The following is a 17,080-nucleotide window of genomic DNA, read 5'->3' as shown; positions in this document are numbered from 1 at the left end:
ATATTCAGGGGATATAACTCATCGCTATTTAAAGAGGAAAAGTCTAATTTCAAACTGTTATCTTGACGCAACCTTTGTTTTTCCCAAAGGTAAAATCCAAGTGAAGAGTTCAGACATACAAGTTGGAGACCTAATCATTGTTGAGAAGGTAAAACCTTTTATTTTAAAAGATTTTAAAGGGATCATAAGGAATTATAATAAAATGACTGGGTGCTAAAGGCAGAATGACATAACTATATTTAAAATGTCAGTCCGCAGTGTTGATTACAGTTTTGCCGGAGCTGTGACTGTGAAACTGATAATGCTCTTGTGAGACAACAACACTCGACCTGTTCGGCGTGTGATCTTTGGTTTCAGCTCAGCCGACATGAAATCTAGCTGCTGCTGGAAAGTGGACAAGTTAAATTTCCATTAGTACGTTAGCCAGACTTTTAAAAAACTGATTCTCCTTCGCTCTCTGGTCAAGGTATTGACCTTGTTTAATTATTCAGTGAGATTCTTAGGGCTTTTGCCACAGTGCTCGATAACACGCTGCCATTTACACCCTTTTTGTTTTTTTCCTGTCTTTTTGTAGAACCAAAGGATTCCTGCAGATATGATCTTCATGAGAACATCTGAGAAAAACGGTGAGCAGGCGAAGAGTTTGTGTAAATTAAAGTGAGGTGGACGATATGGAAGAAAATGTTAAATCTGCAGTAGCATCCGTTCATAATGATCCTGCTAGTGGGTTGCAAAATTACCCTTTACCACACGAGTCCTGCTATTTGATTCCCATGCAATAAGATCTGTAAACCCTGCTCGTTCTCTTTCCCTCTTGAGTATATCAAATATACAGACTCAATTTAAAGTCTGATGAAATGGTAATTCAATTTTTCGTTGTATAGCGCCAAATCATAATATACATTATCTCACAGCACTTTATAATTGTTGAGGTCTCGACCTTCCATGTAGAGCGATCGTGTAAAGCTGCATGTTGCACCGCTGAACTTTGTTTGCCCTGTGGCTCTTTAACACTGTGTCAAGATCGTTTGCGTGAGAAATGTGACTTTTCCCCACACGTCCTGTCCTTTGACATCATCCGATCAAGGCCGCGTGTGATTCATATGATGTATTTTGCATTGTTCGGGTGACTGATGATGCAAATTCCAATTAATCAATGAGCTGTGTGAGATCCTGGCTCTTTTCTGAGGGGCATCGGAGGAAATGTTCTGAGGACATCATTTCCATCAATCTTCGATGTGTCAATAAGCCTGACGGGGAGTTGTTGATGTCTCTATGGCTCCAACACACTGACAAACGTACATAAACACTCCCTCACCGCCACAGTCTCATGTACTTTTTTCACACACACACACACACACACACACACACTGCAGTAGTGTTATGTGAGTAGCTGAACTGCCACTGCAGCAGAAGGAGAGCATGAATCATCCTCCTTGTGTTAATGTTTTCCATCGTAGTTAACCCTCCATGGATGGTTTATAGCTGCCCTTTACCCTCTCTGTCAAATAGCTGCTCTCATCCATCAGTTTCATATGTAATATTACCTCAGATCAATGCAGGTCACCACCGCTCAACATTTATCGGACCTCGTGGCGTCCGCAGCAGGCTCCGTGTTAATGTGTCGGTGATGCACATAAACATCAGTTCTTTACATCAACGTGACTTTTACACACCAGTATACAGTGTGGCACAAAGGGGTTTTAAAAATATTATATCTAATCTATTCAGCCACACATACTCCTGCTAAATACCAGTTGTTACAGGGTTTTCAAAAATTGCTCATATTTATCATTGATTGCACATCATTAATGGTTTGTGTTAAATGGTGATAAAAGCAATTCATCTTTGACACAATAAATAATACAATGTTCCTCCTGCAAATATTGAACACATTGAACTGATTTGCACACAGAATTGAGCTTGAAGTTACACAGCCTCTCTTTAGACTGTTTATTTTAAAGTATGATTAAAAAATCCTTTTAGCAAGTCTCGGTCAATTAGATAAACGATGCAAGGACATGATTATTTTGTCCTGAAGTGTTGGAAATCAGTTTCATATTCATTCAATTAAGGGAGGATACATGTGTGTAAAGATGCTTCTCTTGGAAACACCTTTAAGAATCAGAATTTATTCATTTATTCCAGTGAGCGGCACAAACCATGACACACAAAACAATCTAAACAACATTCCAATCCGATTTTCTTCAGGTTCGTGTTTCATCCGAACCGATCAGCTGGACGGAGAGACGGACTGGAAACTGAAAGTCGCTGTCGGCTGCACACAGCGACTGCCTGCAGTGGGGGTATGGATCCATTACAATGCAGTGAATCTCTGGTAACAGACAAACTGACTGGGAACGAGTGTTGTGTGATCGCTAAAAGCATTGCTCATTAAACGAAGACGTCTGAGCTGTGATGGAAACCTAATCACCGATGACAGACAGCAGGAACAGCCTGGACCTGACAGCAGCTTCCTTTTGAACTGGAGGCGATACTCAAGATTTAGGTTGAGTTGATGGGCTTCTCTTTTTTTGTTGCCACTTAATGTGATCAGAGAATTAAAGTTTCAACAAGTCACTCGGCGAAAGAGCCTCTTCTCTCCACTACTAAGAAATAACCTTTGTTTGAATCCCAGCAGCACTTTACTGTGAGACCAGTGTGTTTCAGATCGGGGTTGTTTGAGTTCTCCAGCCATGTTTTTCCTCAGCGTCTCTCTGAGCCTTTGCCTGTAAAGATGCCCGATCCACATGACTCTCCACTGGGGCTTCAGTAAAACTATCTCCACTGCTCCTCTTTTAACTGCTCGGCCCAGGCTCTCACCAGGAGAACACTATCTGAGCAGGATCGAGGGCTGAGCGGTCACTGCAGAGGCACAACTGCCTGTCTGAATAATTTAATGTTTACAATCAATTTTGCTCCACTATGGGTGAGAAGGCTGGTGTTGAGTTCTCGACGGGTCAAAGGCGGCAGTCTCACTTGTTTACTCGATGACTGAGAGGAACATATGACTGAAGACTTGTTGTGGGTTAATGTGTCGTGTTTTTTTTCAGATTAATTCAAACAGCTTCAACATTTTTGTGTTATTTCTCCTCTTTTATTTATCATAATTCCAGTGATTCATTTTGAAACAAGGCTGTACATAGTTCTGCTCAAACTCAGATTTTATGAAAACTTACAGATATTTATTTTATATAGATTTATATCTCTTGGGAAGAAAACATCTCAACTCCACTTATTAGGTTTTATTCTGTCATTTTTCTTGGTGATAACTGGACAAAAAAAACATTTGAGACAGAATTTAAATGTCATTTATTTACACTACAATTTACAAGGTCTTAGCTGAGCTTTATGTAAAGTGGTTTAAAATAATGGCCTGAGCTGAATGAATAGAAGGAACTAGTAGCTGACTGGTGTAGTTTAGTTTCATTTAAAGACCCTAAATCTCTGAGACATGTTTTACAACTTAAAGACTTTGCCTGAGTCTTTACAATAGTCGGGCCTTAAATCTCCTCTGTTTCTGTCGCGTCTCCTTGTCTCAGGACCTCTTCTCCATCAGCGCCTACGTCTACGCCCAGAAGCCACAGCTGGACATCCACAGCTTCGAGGGGAACTTCACACGGGTACAGTAGCCTCGTTGACGTATTTATGAGCTGTAAAACAAATCTCAAACACATGCAGATTCTCCTATAGAAACCGGGCTGACGTAGAAGATGTGTATCTCGGCAATATGTTGACAAGCGGCAACAATGAGCGCCTGTGTGTCCATGTGGGCCCGTTGTTATCTCCAGCAGGCATGCCTCTTACATCACAGGCAGGTTCTCGCGGCTCCAGCTCCATCCATCCCGTCTTGCTTGTTGCTCAGTGATTTTTTTTTTTTTTTTACTCTCCTTTCTTTTTTTTATTAATAGGAGATTAGTGCAGCCCCCACAGAGAGGAGAGCTCCGGTACAAAGGGAGGCTTTGTGGCCCGTCTTCACTCTTGGCCACACACCAGGCTTAGTGAGCGAGCACTTCCTCCGCTCATTCATCCTCCGCGGCCTTCCTTTGCATAGCGTGTGCTTTTAGTCCGAGCAGGATGGGAAAAAAAATGGGTTCCCACAGATCCGCAGCAAATGAACTTACCTATTTATGAGGGGTTTCTTTTTCTTCTTTTTTTTCTTCTTTCCTTAAGGCGGATATTGTGGCTTTGTTTCTTGTGGTCTCTCTCCGTCGAGACCCTCGGCAGTTATGAACACCGTCGTATGATGCCAATGTCAGAGCGGTCAAGCGTGCTGCCAACTGCCATTTATTTTTCATGCGTCTCTTCCCCCCGTGTGTGAGTGGACTGACAGGATGTGGGTGCTTGGGTATCATAATTATCATATCAGGAGAGCCATTCGAGCCGAAACTGGAGCCTTGACTCTGCACTCCTGACTCATGCCGTTTTCAGCATTTGTCTTTATTTAAGTGAGAGGGGCGAAACGGGGGGGGGGGGGACAGGAGGCTCTCCGGGGGCATATTCATCACTGAAATCTCATCTACATGCACTCTCTCTATACTGTTTTTTAAAAGGAGCCTCTATCACCATGCCAAATCTAGTCAACGTATTGATAAAGGGACTACTGTATCACGACAGTCTGCACAACCGTGTCAGGTGCTTGTGAAGATTAACGGCACAGCGGGTCCCAGCCAATCTGCTGGACTCAACTCGGCTGTTCTCAGCTACAGTTTTTATTTTGTATTAAAACTTTTGCGTTAAATTAAATATGTTAAATTAAATATATTTGTAATATATAAATAAAATGGCAAAAGATGTTATTCCACTGTGTAGGTTTTACATTCTATTATGAAACTATAAAAGAATCTTTAAAACCACCAAACATGAGTCTAACTATTGTAAACAAAAAAGTTTAATAGTCAAAAAGTGAAATCCAAAGCTACAATTTATTTTTTAAGAGAATTTATTGCTTTAGCGCATCACTTGTCTTATTAAGTCTAAAAGCAAAATTCATGACCTCTCCGTTTTGTTTTCCTTATCTGCTCCAGGGCTTCACTGAGCAATACCAATTAGCAGTCGGCTAATTGCAGAAATAAATTCACCTCGTTGAGGTTATCTCTCCTTTGCCGCTGGGTCGTGTTCAGTGACTCTGTAGCGTTAGAGAGTTTATCATGTCAAAATAAGGTTTAAAACAAAGCTTAAAATCTGTGGTTTACTGAAAAGGTCAAATCAACTGGTCACAATTTTTATTTGTTTTTTGTGTTTTGTTTTTGTAGGAAGATGCCGACCCTCAGGTCCATGAGAGTCTGAATATTGAAAACACTCTGTGGGCGAGTACAGTTGTTGCATCTGGTAAGTGAACATGTGTCAAATCAAAGTCCATTTTTAGCTTGAAATAAGATATTACATTGTTTTCAGAAGATGCTTTGAAGCCACATTATGAACGTTTCCAATCAAACGGCAGAATCACTTACTGTGTTCAATCCTTCAATGCCACCACCTCACCAAAAAAGAGTGAATGCTAATTAGAGGAGTGGAGTTACTAGAAGTATCAATGAACCTGATTCAAGTCCAGATTGAATATCACCCACATCCAGTGACACACACACACACACACACAATAAACATAGTCATTGATGGAAACACACAGTCACACACTGACACACATTTTAATTTGTTGTGTTTTCAGACTTTACATTTTTTAAATGGGAACAAATCCAGTCGCTTATATGCACTCATTGTATTTTATAATTTAAGTGATTCTACCTGGGCTACATTTGTACCTGCACATTTTAGTGTTAATATGCCCCCAAAACTCTGTGGCTGCTTTGCACTAGGGACAGACAAAAGCTCTTATTAACCTTTGTCTCCAAACGCTGTTTAAGGATGCAGACGTATGAGTAAGGCTGCAGCCGAGTCTCGTAGTTTGCACAAAGGATGCACGGCATGAAACTTAGAAGGCGTTTTACTCCGCTCGGCGCTTGTTTGAATAACTCTGAGAAAACCCACAGTGGAGGTAATCCTGCCTCGCCTCAACAAAGCGATCCCCCACAGAAACAGTTGTGTCAGTTGAGAGTGTTTCTGACGCTCTCGCTGATGGCCACGCCATTGATTTGCGGTGCTGCTCTCTCCTCTGGCCTGACCTTGACCGGAAGAAGACACACACAGACACACAAAGACACACACACACACACATTGAGAGACACAAAAAGCCTGCCTTACATCATCCCTGCTTGGGAATGTCATTGTTCCTCACAAGCGTCTCCTTGACAGACACTTCCATTGCCTCTGCGGTGCCGTTCTGAGCACTTGAACCGGCCCAGATTGCCTTGTGTTCCCACTCTAACAGGCCCCAGTCCAGCTGTGATGAGGGAATTAGTTGCTCGCATATTCAAATTGAAGCCCGGGCTGCACGCTGAGCCACTCACCATTTGTCACCTCGCTTAATATCTGAGAGCAATTCATCACCCTTCTCTCAAACCACTGGTTGCTTCTCTCTTCCTCTCGTTGTCTGCACATTTCACACTTCTGCACATTTTTACTTTCTTCCGTTTATTACAGTTCAGGGATTTCAGGGCTAGTATTTAGGTTTATTAGCACCTTTGCTCTCCCATTAAGCTCATTTAATATTAATGATCCATTAATCCTTTGTAATAAAGCCACTGTAATGAATTGGCAAATAAAGATGGAAGCATATTGATCAGGTTTTATGAGCTTCAGTATCGGGCAGCTGAAGGCCTCGAGAGTCTAAACGTATTAAACTCCTGTCTGTTGGCTTGATTGGCAATGAGACAAAACCGCCTCAGCTCAGCCTTATTGTGTTTCCTCTCATGCCGTTCATCTTACTTGACCAAGATGATTGTGTGTGCATGCATGTGTGCATGTGTGTGTGTGTGTGTGTGAGCGAGATGGTAGGGGGGGTAAGGTTCGGTTAATGAGCAGCATTACTTTCTTTGTCTCTCTCCTCTTGGCAGGCACGGTGATAGGGGTGGTGATCTACACCGGCAAAGAGACCAGAAGTGTTCTGAACACGTCCTTCGCCAAAAACAAGGTGAACACAACTAAGATCTCGGGGGGGAAACCAGCAAGTTCTAAGATTTAATTTGAGATGTTTTTAAATGGCTGATGTCTTAAGAAATAATGGCCTTATGAGGGTGTTGTGATTATATACTAAGGTTATTTTCTGCTTTATTTCACATCCAATCCATAGTTTGGTTTACAAAAATATAATCAAATTGCAGAAAGGACCAAAACAAGTGAGACCAGAGTTTTACCTGCAAGTCTGTGGTGGCAGCACTTTGAAAGATCTTCCTTGATTTTGGGGATAACAGTCCTTAACAACTCTAATGGGATATCTTGCTTACACATCCTAGACAAACCTGGGTTACTCAAAGTTCTAACAAATGATAAAAGTACTAAAGCCCTGTGAGGTGAGGCCAGCGTGAACACAAATGTTTTGTCAAAGCTGCAGCGAGTCATTGAACACACAAAGTAACATCTGCTCCAAGTTCCCCTCATGCCATCTTCGTCCCCCCCGCCTCTAATCACTAATCAATCACTGTGGCAAGGTGCTTTTCTAACCTTGACTTCCCAGATAAAGTTGGACCTGTCAGTGCTAAAGGTCAGAGCCGGTTGCTAATTAACCAAAAGGCAAATTAACTAACCGAGGAATTAAATGACATTTTGCAGCAGGAAGTTAATCCCACCGAATCCCCATCGAGTGGTTTTGTCCTCCAGATTGAGGAGATTGATGAAAATTTCACTCTGAATATAAGACCCTAACCTGGAATAGACGGAGCTCAGTTAAAACAAGCTGGTTTTAAAGCATCTTGGAGGCAGTGTGTGACTTTAACACACAAAGTTAACACCTACATCGCCTCCTGGCACAACAACACACAGCCCTTCCTGCTGCAGCGCTGTTTTGACACCAGCGTCTTCTGTAAGGAACGCTGATGTGGCCGGTCGAACCGCAGGGGCCTCTTTTTTGTGTAAGCCCGCCAGCTGAGAGGAATTCAATATTTCAAGGAGATGATGTCAGAAGTGCCAATATGGAGACTGGAGATTGCCGGAGAAAGTCGATACAGTGCGGCTGAAGTCCCGAGAACGTTTTTGGCCTCATATAATCTGTTGTGACACCGGCCAGGACAATGGCTGCACTTGATCAATCTGACAGGACACGGGACGGACTCACTCTTTGTCTCAGTGTCGTTGGACAAGCGGCTGCTCTTCATAAAGATTGTTTTGTTTGTGCGAATCCGAGTCCCAGCGCTCCGCTCCACTTCACGTCTCTCTCTCAAACTGTCCTACTCTGGGATAAAACACGTGGAAACTAAAAGCTGTTTACCACAAAAATCAATTCCAGTTTGTTTTCTTGACTTCCTCCATTTGCCAGCGTCACAAGCTCTAAACAACAAACTGCTGCACAATATTCTTTTTAGGTTTTAACTCATGATTATTCATGTTCGCTGCAATTCTTCATCAGATTTCACACACTTGATAAAATACCAGCCACACAGGCAGATTGAATCATTCCTTTCAGGAGATGAATGGAGTAAAATATGCACTTTTTATTCATTGATAGCATCTTTAGGTTGAGGTAATTGAGTCCCCCCCCCCCCTCCTTGACTGAATGAGTAATGACTTCATCTGATCCCAGGCAAAGCCTGGAAAATTTAGACCAGCCATTGTTCAAGCAGAAGGGGATCTCTTGCTTTTCAGGCATGCACTGTCTTAATTTTTCTTGGTTTTAATCCACCCAGACCCCCTATTTTTCTCAATTGCTCAACCATGAACCATGTAGTGAGGCACCGGGGTGGGGAGATACCACCCTCTCCCTCTCCTCACCCTTCCCTTTTTCCGCACTCCGCTACTGGGACATTAACAGCAACTGATAAATCAGTCACACTGGGCTCCCAGCTCTCCCAGTCCTCAGGGGAATGGGCTTGGTGGGGGTTTAGGCAGTGGAGGAATTTTGCTGCTTTTTTATATGTGCTTTTCCCCCTCCCCTCCTTTTCAGCGAGGTTCCTTTTATTTGAGGGAGGAGAGATGTTATGTTCTGCTGTTTTTGTAAGCGTGGTGCGTCAGATGAAAGCCCTCTGTGTACAGGGCTTTGCTGTGAGCGCTGCCAGAAAGGGGAAGGGCGCTTCTTTATTTGACATCTTTTTCCCACATGCTCCATTGGCTGGAAGATACACTCGAAAAAATAAGACAACTCTGACCCCCCCCCTTTTTTTTTTCTTCCAGAGAACAGCTCAATATGGGAACTTTCTCTATTTCTGAGGCCCTTTGACTGTCTGTTGCTTTCAGGAATAATACTTCAGCCTGACATGTTTGTAGTTTTCCACACAACAGTGCAACAAATAAACTTCTTTATGCTGAACACATACAGTTTGCATGATAAAGGCCTGCAGCTAAGAATGTCTTTCATTGGCTTTGTGTTTTTCATGTGGTAAGGTTTTTGGAGCAGATGGGAAAGTTACAAAAAGACGGCTCTAGAAAAGGTTGTCAAAAAAAGAAATTAAGTGTTTGCACTTGATCTCAAGTCTGGATTTAATTTCTTAAGTTTATTTATTGTTGAAGTGGTTTTAAACAAACACAGTTGTTTGTGAGCTTCAGAGTGTCTCACTTATAATACACGCCCTCCCACAGATTTTATTACTTTCAATTAAAGAATGAAACTTAAATCATTAGACAGTTAGGCAGAAATAGGACTTTTTTCTCTATAATGTCTTCTTGCTTTGACCTCTGACCTCTCGCCCCCAAAGGTTGGCCTGCTGGACCTGGAGCTGAACCGCCTCACCAAGGCCCTGTTCCTGGCCCAGGTGGTTCTGTCAGTTGTCATGATAGCACTGCAGGGCTTTGTGGGTCCTTGGTTCCGCAACCTCTTCCGATTCATCGTGCTTTTCTCTTACATCATCCCCATCAGGTACAACTCTTCTTTCTTTGAGATGGATTTTACTGTTTTTCTGTGAACACAAACAAAAAGTAAAGCAAGGCAGTCATTTTATTGGAAATGCAACAAATTCATTTGAAAATCTACTATCCAAGCTATGGAATAGAAGTCGTCTGTCTTTGTTTTCAGTCTATTAAATTGTACAATGAGCTCTTTTATGTGAACATATTGTCAGAGGCAGCCTTAAGCATCTGGGGGCCCATTTCAAGAGCTATTGTTGGGGCCTACCTCCTATAAAACACATAAAAGAGAAGAAAAATGCAAAGGTTCAAGTTGGTTTAGATTAATGACGACATGATTTCAGACTTAAACGCTCAACATAGCATTTAAAAACATTGAAATGTGTTTTCTGTTCAGTGTTACAGTTTGTTTCTCTCCTCTCGTTCGCAGCTTGCGTGTGAATCTGGACATGGGGAAGTCGGCCTACGGCTGGATGATCATGAAAGACGAAAACATCCCCGGCACCGTGGTGAGGACCAGCACCATCCCTGAAGAACTGGGCCGAGTGGTTTATCTGCTGACGGACAAGACGGGTACGAGTCCAAACACAGAGAAGAAACATTCACGCAATATTGTTGGTTCTTAAATAAACCTGTATAATTTATACAAATGACAAAACCACTTCATTGCTCCATCAGATCTTTCCCGTTTGTTTAGCATTCATTCACAACATGTTACTCTGCACAAAGTTTTATATAATGAAACATTATTATCTTACATTTAAATGCATAATTCTGGAGAAAACAAACAAACAAAGGACTTCATTCTCCAGGTTCGATTTAGGCCTCTTTAAATATCACTTCACTATCAGGGCCTGATTCTCCAATAACAAATGGCTGCTCTTCGCTAATGCTGGCCGGTGTGTCAGTGTGATAAACTCCTGTGGTGGCCCTGACATGCGTCTTTGTCCTACTTCACTGATCTGAGGTAGGAATAGATTAACCATAAAGCCAATTCATCCAGGTTGATAGTTAGAGCACATGTAAAGAAGAGCTAACAATCAATCCATTAGAATTGGTTTAACCCCGTGGCTCTGATGTTTTTGGAAGTTAGATGCCCTCTAATCAGCTTTACGCTCTATCAGCACACATTCTGGCAACTGGCATCCATTAAACAAAAGCCATTGGCCTAATTTTCAACGTGTTCGTTTTTTCATAGTGTCTAAACGTTCACTCAGCCTTTATGGATGCGATGTTGTGTCTTGTCTGTTAATTACAGGGGACACGCAGTCCATACTGGTAATGAGATTAGGTCAGTGAGAAGCCAGTCACACCACCTCTGCAGGTCCCATGATGCATTGGGGCCAGTCCTCTGGGGACAACTGGACTGGGCCTTCTGTGTAAATGAGTATTTTTGTTATCTTTTACTAAGAAGTAGAAGCAGTATTTTTTTAAAGAAATCGGATGTGATCAATATTAAACAGTAGATTTATTTATTGAATGAATCCATGAGATCCAAAACTTAGATTTTTAGTCATTAAGTCTTTTAAGAGGAGCTGAAATAGTAATACTTTACCGAGGCTATACTTTTTAAACATTATGCTGTAAATATTCAAATAGTTGGCTTTTCTTCACTTTATGATTTTGGTGTGTAAAGGATAATGTTTTTTTCTGATCTCAGGAACTCTGACACAGAATGAGATGATTTTCAAGCGGCTGCACCTGGGAACAGTTTCCTACGGCACGGACACCATGGATGAGATACAGAGCCTGATGGTCCAGTCATATGCACCGGTGAGTTGTCTCATGATCCAGTACAACCAGTGACAGGCTGCTTTCTGTGGTTCAAGCCCTCCTGCCACCACTTTCACCTCCATGGGGGGAATTAACTGATGAATATAAAGGATCATGTTCCTGTGCACCATGCGGTAACTAAAGAATTCACAGTCACAGGGAGGAAAATTAAACATTATTATTAAGACACAAAATTAAACTACTGTACTAAACACCCCTGAATGCAGCATGAGTCATCTAACAGTTAAAACAGGAAAAAGGAAGGACATGGATTGAGAAATGAAAATACTATAATATTGTTTTTTGACATATGTTTGACACATGGCAAAACGAAAGCAGGGACACAGGATTAAAACTGTGAAATTGTATTTTTAAATTTTGTAATAGTACAAACTTAAATAAATCCGCATTAATAATTCAAGATATTGATCATCCAGCACATAAAACTGGATTCTGTAGAAATGAAAACATGCATGATCCATCACTCCCCTGTTTCCCCTGTTTGTTCCCGTCCCTCCCCGTAGATCAGTTAAATCAATTTTTATATTTAGCTAAGGATGAGTTTTCCAGGAAAAGAACATTATTGTTCATTCATCAGGCAGCGTCCCCCGAGCGGCTGCCTGCGCTGTGAGTGTTCTCCTGACTGGGTGGCTCAGATCTGGTTGGAGTCTTGACAGAATGATATTGTTTCGCTCTCATTCCAGCTCCGGAACAGCTGGTCGACAGCGAAACCATCTGCCTCACACCCCGATGTGTGAGCTCAGCGAATTAAAAATGACTAGTCCCTTTTAATACTGCACAGACATATGCAGGATTTCTGAATTGTACTGTCACGGTGAGATGTAAAATTAGAAGTTGGATATTTGAGCAAACCTTAGGGATTTATTTCGAAATTTAAATGTTAACTTTCCTCCTATTGCTGCAGCTCCTCTTTTCAGCCACGGTCTGAAACACCTGTTTTTAGCTCCTGTCCCTGTAAGACCCTCTTGTTGTATAATTCTACTTTCCTCTCCTCATGGGTATGAACTGAATTTCTCTCCCAAAATAACTTGGCGATCCCTCTATGAATCGCTCTGCGTGAAGGTTGTCATCTTGTGTCCTCGCTGCGTTCTACATCGCCGTTCCTTCTCTGCCTGGCAGGATCTGAAGGTTAATCATAAACCAAAATAAAATGCACCAGTAGAGCGCATCGCCCCGGTCAAATGCAGCCGGCACAGTGGGCAGTCTGCCCGCTCGCTGATCACCACCCAGTCAAATTGATGGTTGATGTCAAAACAGCGGAACACAGAAAAGGCCCTCGAACCAGATATGACACGATAAAGGTGGTGATGCAAAACTTCCCCTCGCTTCATCGGAGGGAGTTTGGTTTAAGATTTAATGAAATCAAGGTGTAGGCCAATATCTAGAGAACCCAGTGCTCACTCTCTTGACATTTCAGGTGACTTCCCAGACGTCCACCAGTGTCCCCAGTGTCCCCAGTGGCACGACTCCTTTGAGAAAGACCCAGCAGTCCGGGCCGAAGGTCCGCAAGAGCGTCAGCAGTCGAGTCCACGAGGCGGTGAAGGCCATCGCCCTGTGCCACAATGTGACGCCTGTCTACGAGACGCACGCCAGCGTGAACGGAGAGCCCGAGTCCGCCGAGGCCGACCAGGACTTCAGTGATGATAACCGCACCTACCAGGCCTCCAGCCCCGATGAGGTAGATATACGAGATACAGACCCGATTTTTATACATTATATATACTATTTATATGTGGAGCTCACATTTTTCCACTTGGGCTGTAAAATGTCGACCAACGATTTAGCTTTTGCCTCAAATCAAATCTTAATTTTATCAAGAAGAAACATGGAGGTGTATCAGGAGCCGACGCCGCCGCTTCCTCTCTGTCTTGCTGTTTTATTGTTGATCCTAAATAACCCTGGTTTGTCATTATGCTCATTTCATGGGCACAATGTCAGAGGTCATGATTCCTCGCGGAGGTGGACGTATTTAATCGTCCGTGTTTGCCTCTTGTTAATTCACTGCATCGGCTGAGGGGAAGAATTCAGCACAAAAGAGGATTTTATGACTGAGGGTCCCTGAGACTTTCTGTTTCTAATGGATCTAAAGAATCAATAAAGAAATCCAAGGAGAATTCTTATAATTGTGAGCTGTGGACACGGGGATAGATTTTAATCAGGGAAGGGTTTTTCTTTTTAAAGATTGGTTAAATGTATATTGAAGGAGAGTCCAGCGTCTCATACACCAGTTCTATAGAGCGTTGACGTGTTTATCACCCGTTACGTGTGAGGCACCATGAAGCCTCTGGGGGATTGCAGACTTTTTGTCAAACTCCAGCCAAGTGGAGCCGTCAAAACCAAAGATAAAAAGATGTTGAAAGATAAATCTGTGTGTTTCTTTTCTTTCATTTTGCCCGTCTGGGTTGATGTATGTATTTATTTATATCTCTATTCGCCCGGCTCCATCTCTCCTCTCTCCGTTGTCTCCCACTGCTCGGATTAATCAATATTTAATTTTCTCCCCGAGACAATGAGAGGTGGAGGTCTGCGACTGTTGGTGGAACGCTCCTCTTCCCTTCCACTTTATTCTTTGTTCTTTCTCTCTCCTCTCATTTCCCTCCTCATCACTCGCTCTCCTCGGCCTAATCGACTGCTGCATCAGATCTTGGACACCGCGCCTCAGTCGGTGATCGTTTGCTTTGGCCCTGGCTCTCTCTCCTCAGCCTCTCTAATGTAATGAGCCGTCGTTAAGGAGATGAAGTGGGCCGGCCGCTGAGGTCAGAACAGGGGTCATCCGACAGCAGAGTCCTAGTGTGACCTTTGACCCTCGTAATATCAGACAAGAGCGCTTCACTGTGGCGTTTAATGAGTGGGTGCCTAATCAAATCCAATTGGACAGAACCGGCTGCGTACATTGAACTGAACTCTGGACATTTTCCTGGAATGAATTTTTCTTTTGATTTGGCTATTTAATGTTTTAATTTTACATTTTCAACAATTTTCCAGGGAATAATTCAAGGATCTTGATGAAAAAATCAGGCACATTTAGGAGACTGATATTTATAAGTGTGTGAAATGTGGTTCAGATCCAAATAAAGATATGCTTCTAGTGAATTTGAATGTGGTTTCATAAGGGGGCTGTTGTGGAATGAACTCGGCTCGGTGCCAATCTAGTTCTTTGTTGTAGTTACCAAAAAGTGCCCTTGGACTATAAACCGTTCCAGATATGTCAGCATCAATTCCTGAGCTTCAAGCAGAAATGCAATACAAAGTTTATAGTACCAGGCATAATGTTACCGCTTCAAAATCTCCTGTAGAATGATGTTAAACTACAATTATTGAGTGTGTAGCTTTTTATTATATCTGTTCAGGCTCCATTCTGACGAGCTCTAGCTGCTGTTCTTCAGGGCAGTGCTGCCGATGTGATTTACATGATCACTAGGACGCTGTGACCACAGTTGAAATGATTGATTGTGTTGTTTAAGCCACTCGGACGTTGTCGTAAAGTCGTCCGCAGCAGTCTTTTCTATTACGGCTGTGACACGTGATTCATGTGCAGCTTGTATCAAAGTTGACAAGGCTTTAAATAGTTTCAATGGAGCTGATAAAGTAGATGAAAGAGCTCGGTTTAGGATCCTCAGCACATGCTGTGTGCGTGTGTGTGTGTTTGTGTGTGTGTACCTACGTACCTACGCACACCCACCAGGATAATGACACGCAGATGTGTGTTAAGTAAATATAGGCAGCCCTTTATGGAGCTCAAAGGGGGAGCGGGAGAAATGATAGGGTATTACCAGGAAGTTCCAATTTGTAGGTCAGAGTATAATAACAACCTTTGAGTGAGCAAATTGAAAATGAACCCATTGAGGATTGAGTCGTGTGCAGCTGAACGCTCACTTGGGGGCCGCAGTTCCTGCTGAGGAGAGAAGGAGGAAAGAGAAACAGAAAAACACTTTATCTGGAGCTGAATGAGAAGGAGAGCGGCGCTGCTCTGGAGATATAACGAAACTCCTGAAATCAGATTCAATCAGTTTATTGTATCACTGCATGGATTTTCTTTTAAGTAATGCATGTCGTCTGTTTCATTAATCTTTTTGTTATGGGGGAGACAAATGTATGCATTATTAATTAAGTACACTGTTTTTTTGGTTTGTTTTTTATTTTTAAAACAGAAGTGTATTTTGGTCAATAACAAGAAATGTAAACTCTCGTTACAATACTATAGTGACTAAAAGGCCATTAAGACATTGTTCTAAAACTATTAAAGATGTGTATAATTGGTTGAGTCTCGTTTGAATCCACTTTGTCTGAGCTAGCTACACATTGATGGTAGTTATAGATTTTTTTACTCTTTTTGTTTATGTACAGCAGCAGAAAAACACCTAACTCAGAATGAAACCATATTTGAATCAACTAAAATCCAGATTTCCCCTAGAATCTGCAGCTTTTTTCCCACATTCATAGAAAACTGATTGAAAATGTCCAACCCGGGGTCAACATGTCCTGGTTTCTGGTCTTCTCCAGTCACGTGAGCCTCTTGTATCTGTCTGTGTTCTTCAGGTGGCGCTGGTCCGGTGGACGGAGAGCGTCGGCCTGACCCTGGTCAACAGAGACCTGGCCTCACTGCAGCTGAGGACTCCGTCAGGACAGATCCTCTCCTTCTACATCCTGCAGATCTTCCCCTTCACCTCGGAGAGCAAAAGGATGGGCATCATCCTCAGGGTGTGGACCGAATGTATTATATTTTTATGAGTGGATTTCTGTGTGGTCTTTATAGAGACCATTTTGATAAGGCCCTTTAGTTACCAACCTTTTGTCCTTTAAATAAGGTTTTAATGGTTTTAACTGGTTTTAATGTTGATTTATTTTCTATTTTCGAACCATGAAGCCGTGGAAGATAATTTAAACTACAAAAAAACGTTTTTAGGTCACATTACCAGTGGCTCAGATTTAATTATCTTTCAAAAAAGGCCACAGACGAATATGTGCGACTGTTTAAAACATTAAATCAACGGGACAGGAAATGTTGTAAATTGTCTTTTCTGATTTGATTCAGGAGGAGTCAACCGGAGACATCACGTTCTACATGAAGGGAGCTGATGTAGCCATGGCCAGCATCGTCCAGTATAACGACTGGTTGGAAGAAGAGGTAAAGTTTCCACTTTGAAACCAGTCAGATTGTTTTTAAGACTTGTGGATTTATGGACGTCCATTGTTATTCGTGTTCTGTTTGATTTAATACGTCAGAAATACGATTGAGAAGCCGCGCAGCAGAACAGACTCATTTAATAGCTTCACAATAAAAGGCGCCATTGTTTGTTTTCCAGATGAATGCTTTTAATGTGAAGCAACAGCAGGAAGTGTTTGGTTTGCACAAGCAGTGATTTTCACAGCTGCGAGAAGGGGGGGGGGGGCG

General features: G+C 42.3%; 1 protein-coding gene across 4 annotated transcripts in view; it reads left to right on the top strand.

The window, feature by feature from the left end:
• Positions 1-17,080, top strand: part of atp9b (ATPase phospholipid transporting 9B) — a 30,987-nt gene that overhangs the window by 6,423 nt on the left and 7,484 nt on the right. For 3 of the 4 annotated variants that reach the window (XM_062409695.1, XM_062409694.1, XM_062409696.1), the window contains exons 6-17: positions 90-148; positions 575-626; positions 2,212-2,306; positions 3,543-3,623; positions 5,256-5,331; positions 6,954-7,030; positions 9,744-9,904; positions 10,322-10,464; positions 11,552-11,664; positions 13,103-13,363; positions 16,225-16,386; positions 16,721-16,813. In XM_062409695.1, coding sequence (XP_062265679.1) covers positions 90-148; positions 575-626; positions 2,212-2,306; positions 3,543-3,623; positions 5,256-5,331; positions 6,954-7,030; positions 9,744-9,904; positions 10,322-10,464; positions 11,552-11,664; positions 13,103-13,363; positions 16,225-16,386; positions 16,721-16,813 — 1,373 coding nt within the window. Of the gene's footprint in view, positions 1-89; positions 149-574; positions 627-660; positions 1,299-2,211; positions 2,307-3,542; positions 3,624-5,255; positions 5,332-6,953; positions 7,031-9,743; positions 9,905-10,321; positions 10,465-11,551; positions 11,665-13,102; positions 13,364-16,224; positions 16,387-16,720; positions 16,814-17,080 lie in introns of those variants that run through there. The other variant, XM_062409697.1, reaches the window with a different exon arrangement.

This window comes from Platichthys flesus, chromosome 17 (genome assembly GCF_949316205.1).
Source record: "Platichthys flesus chromosome 17, fPlaFle2.1, whole genome shotgun sequence".
NCBI lineage: Eukaryota > Metazoa > Chordata > Actinopteri > Pleuronectiformes > Pleuronectidae > Platichthys > Platichthys flesus.
The sequence above is the reverse complement of the archived record's forward strand: the minus strand, read 5'-3'. Positions and strand labels throughout refer to the sequence as shown.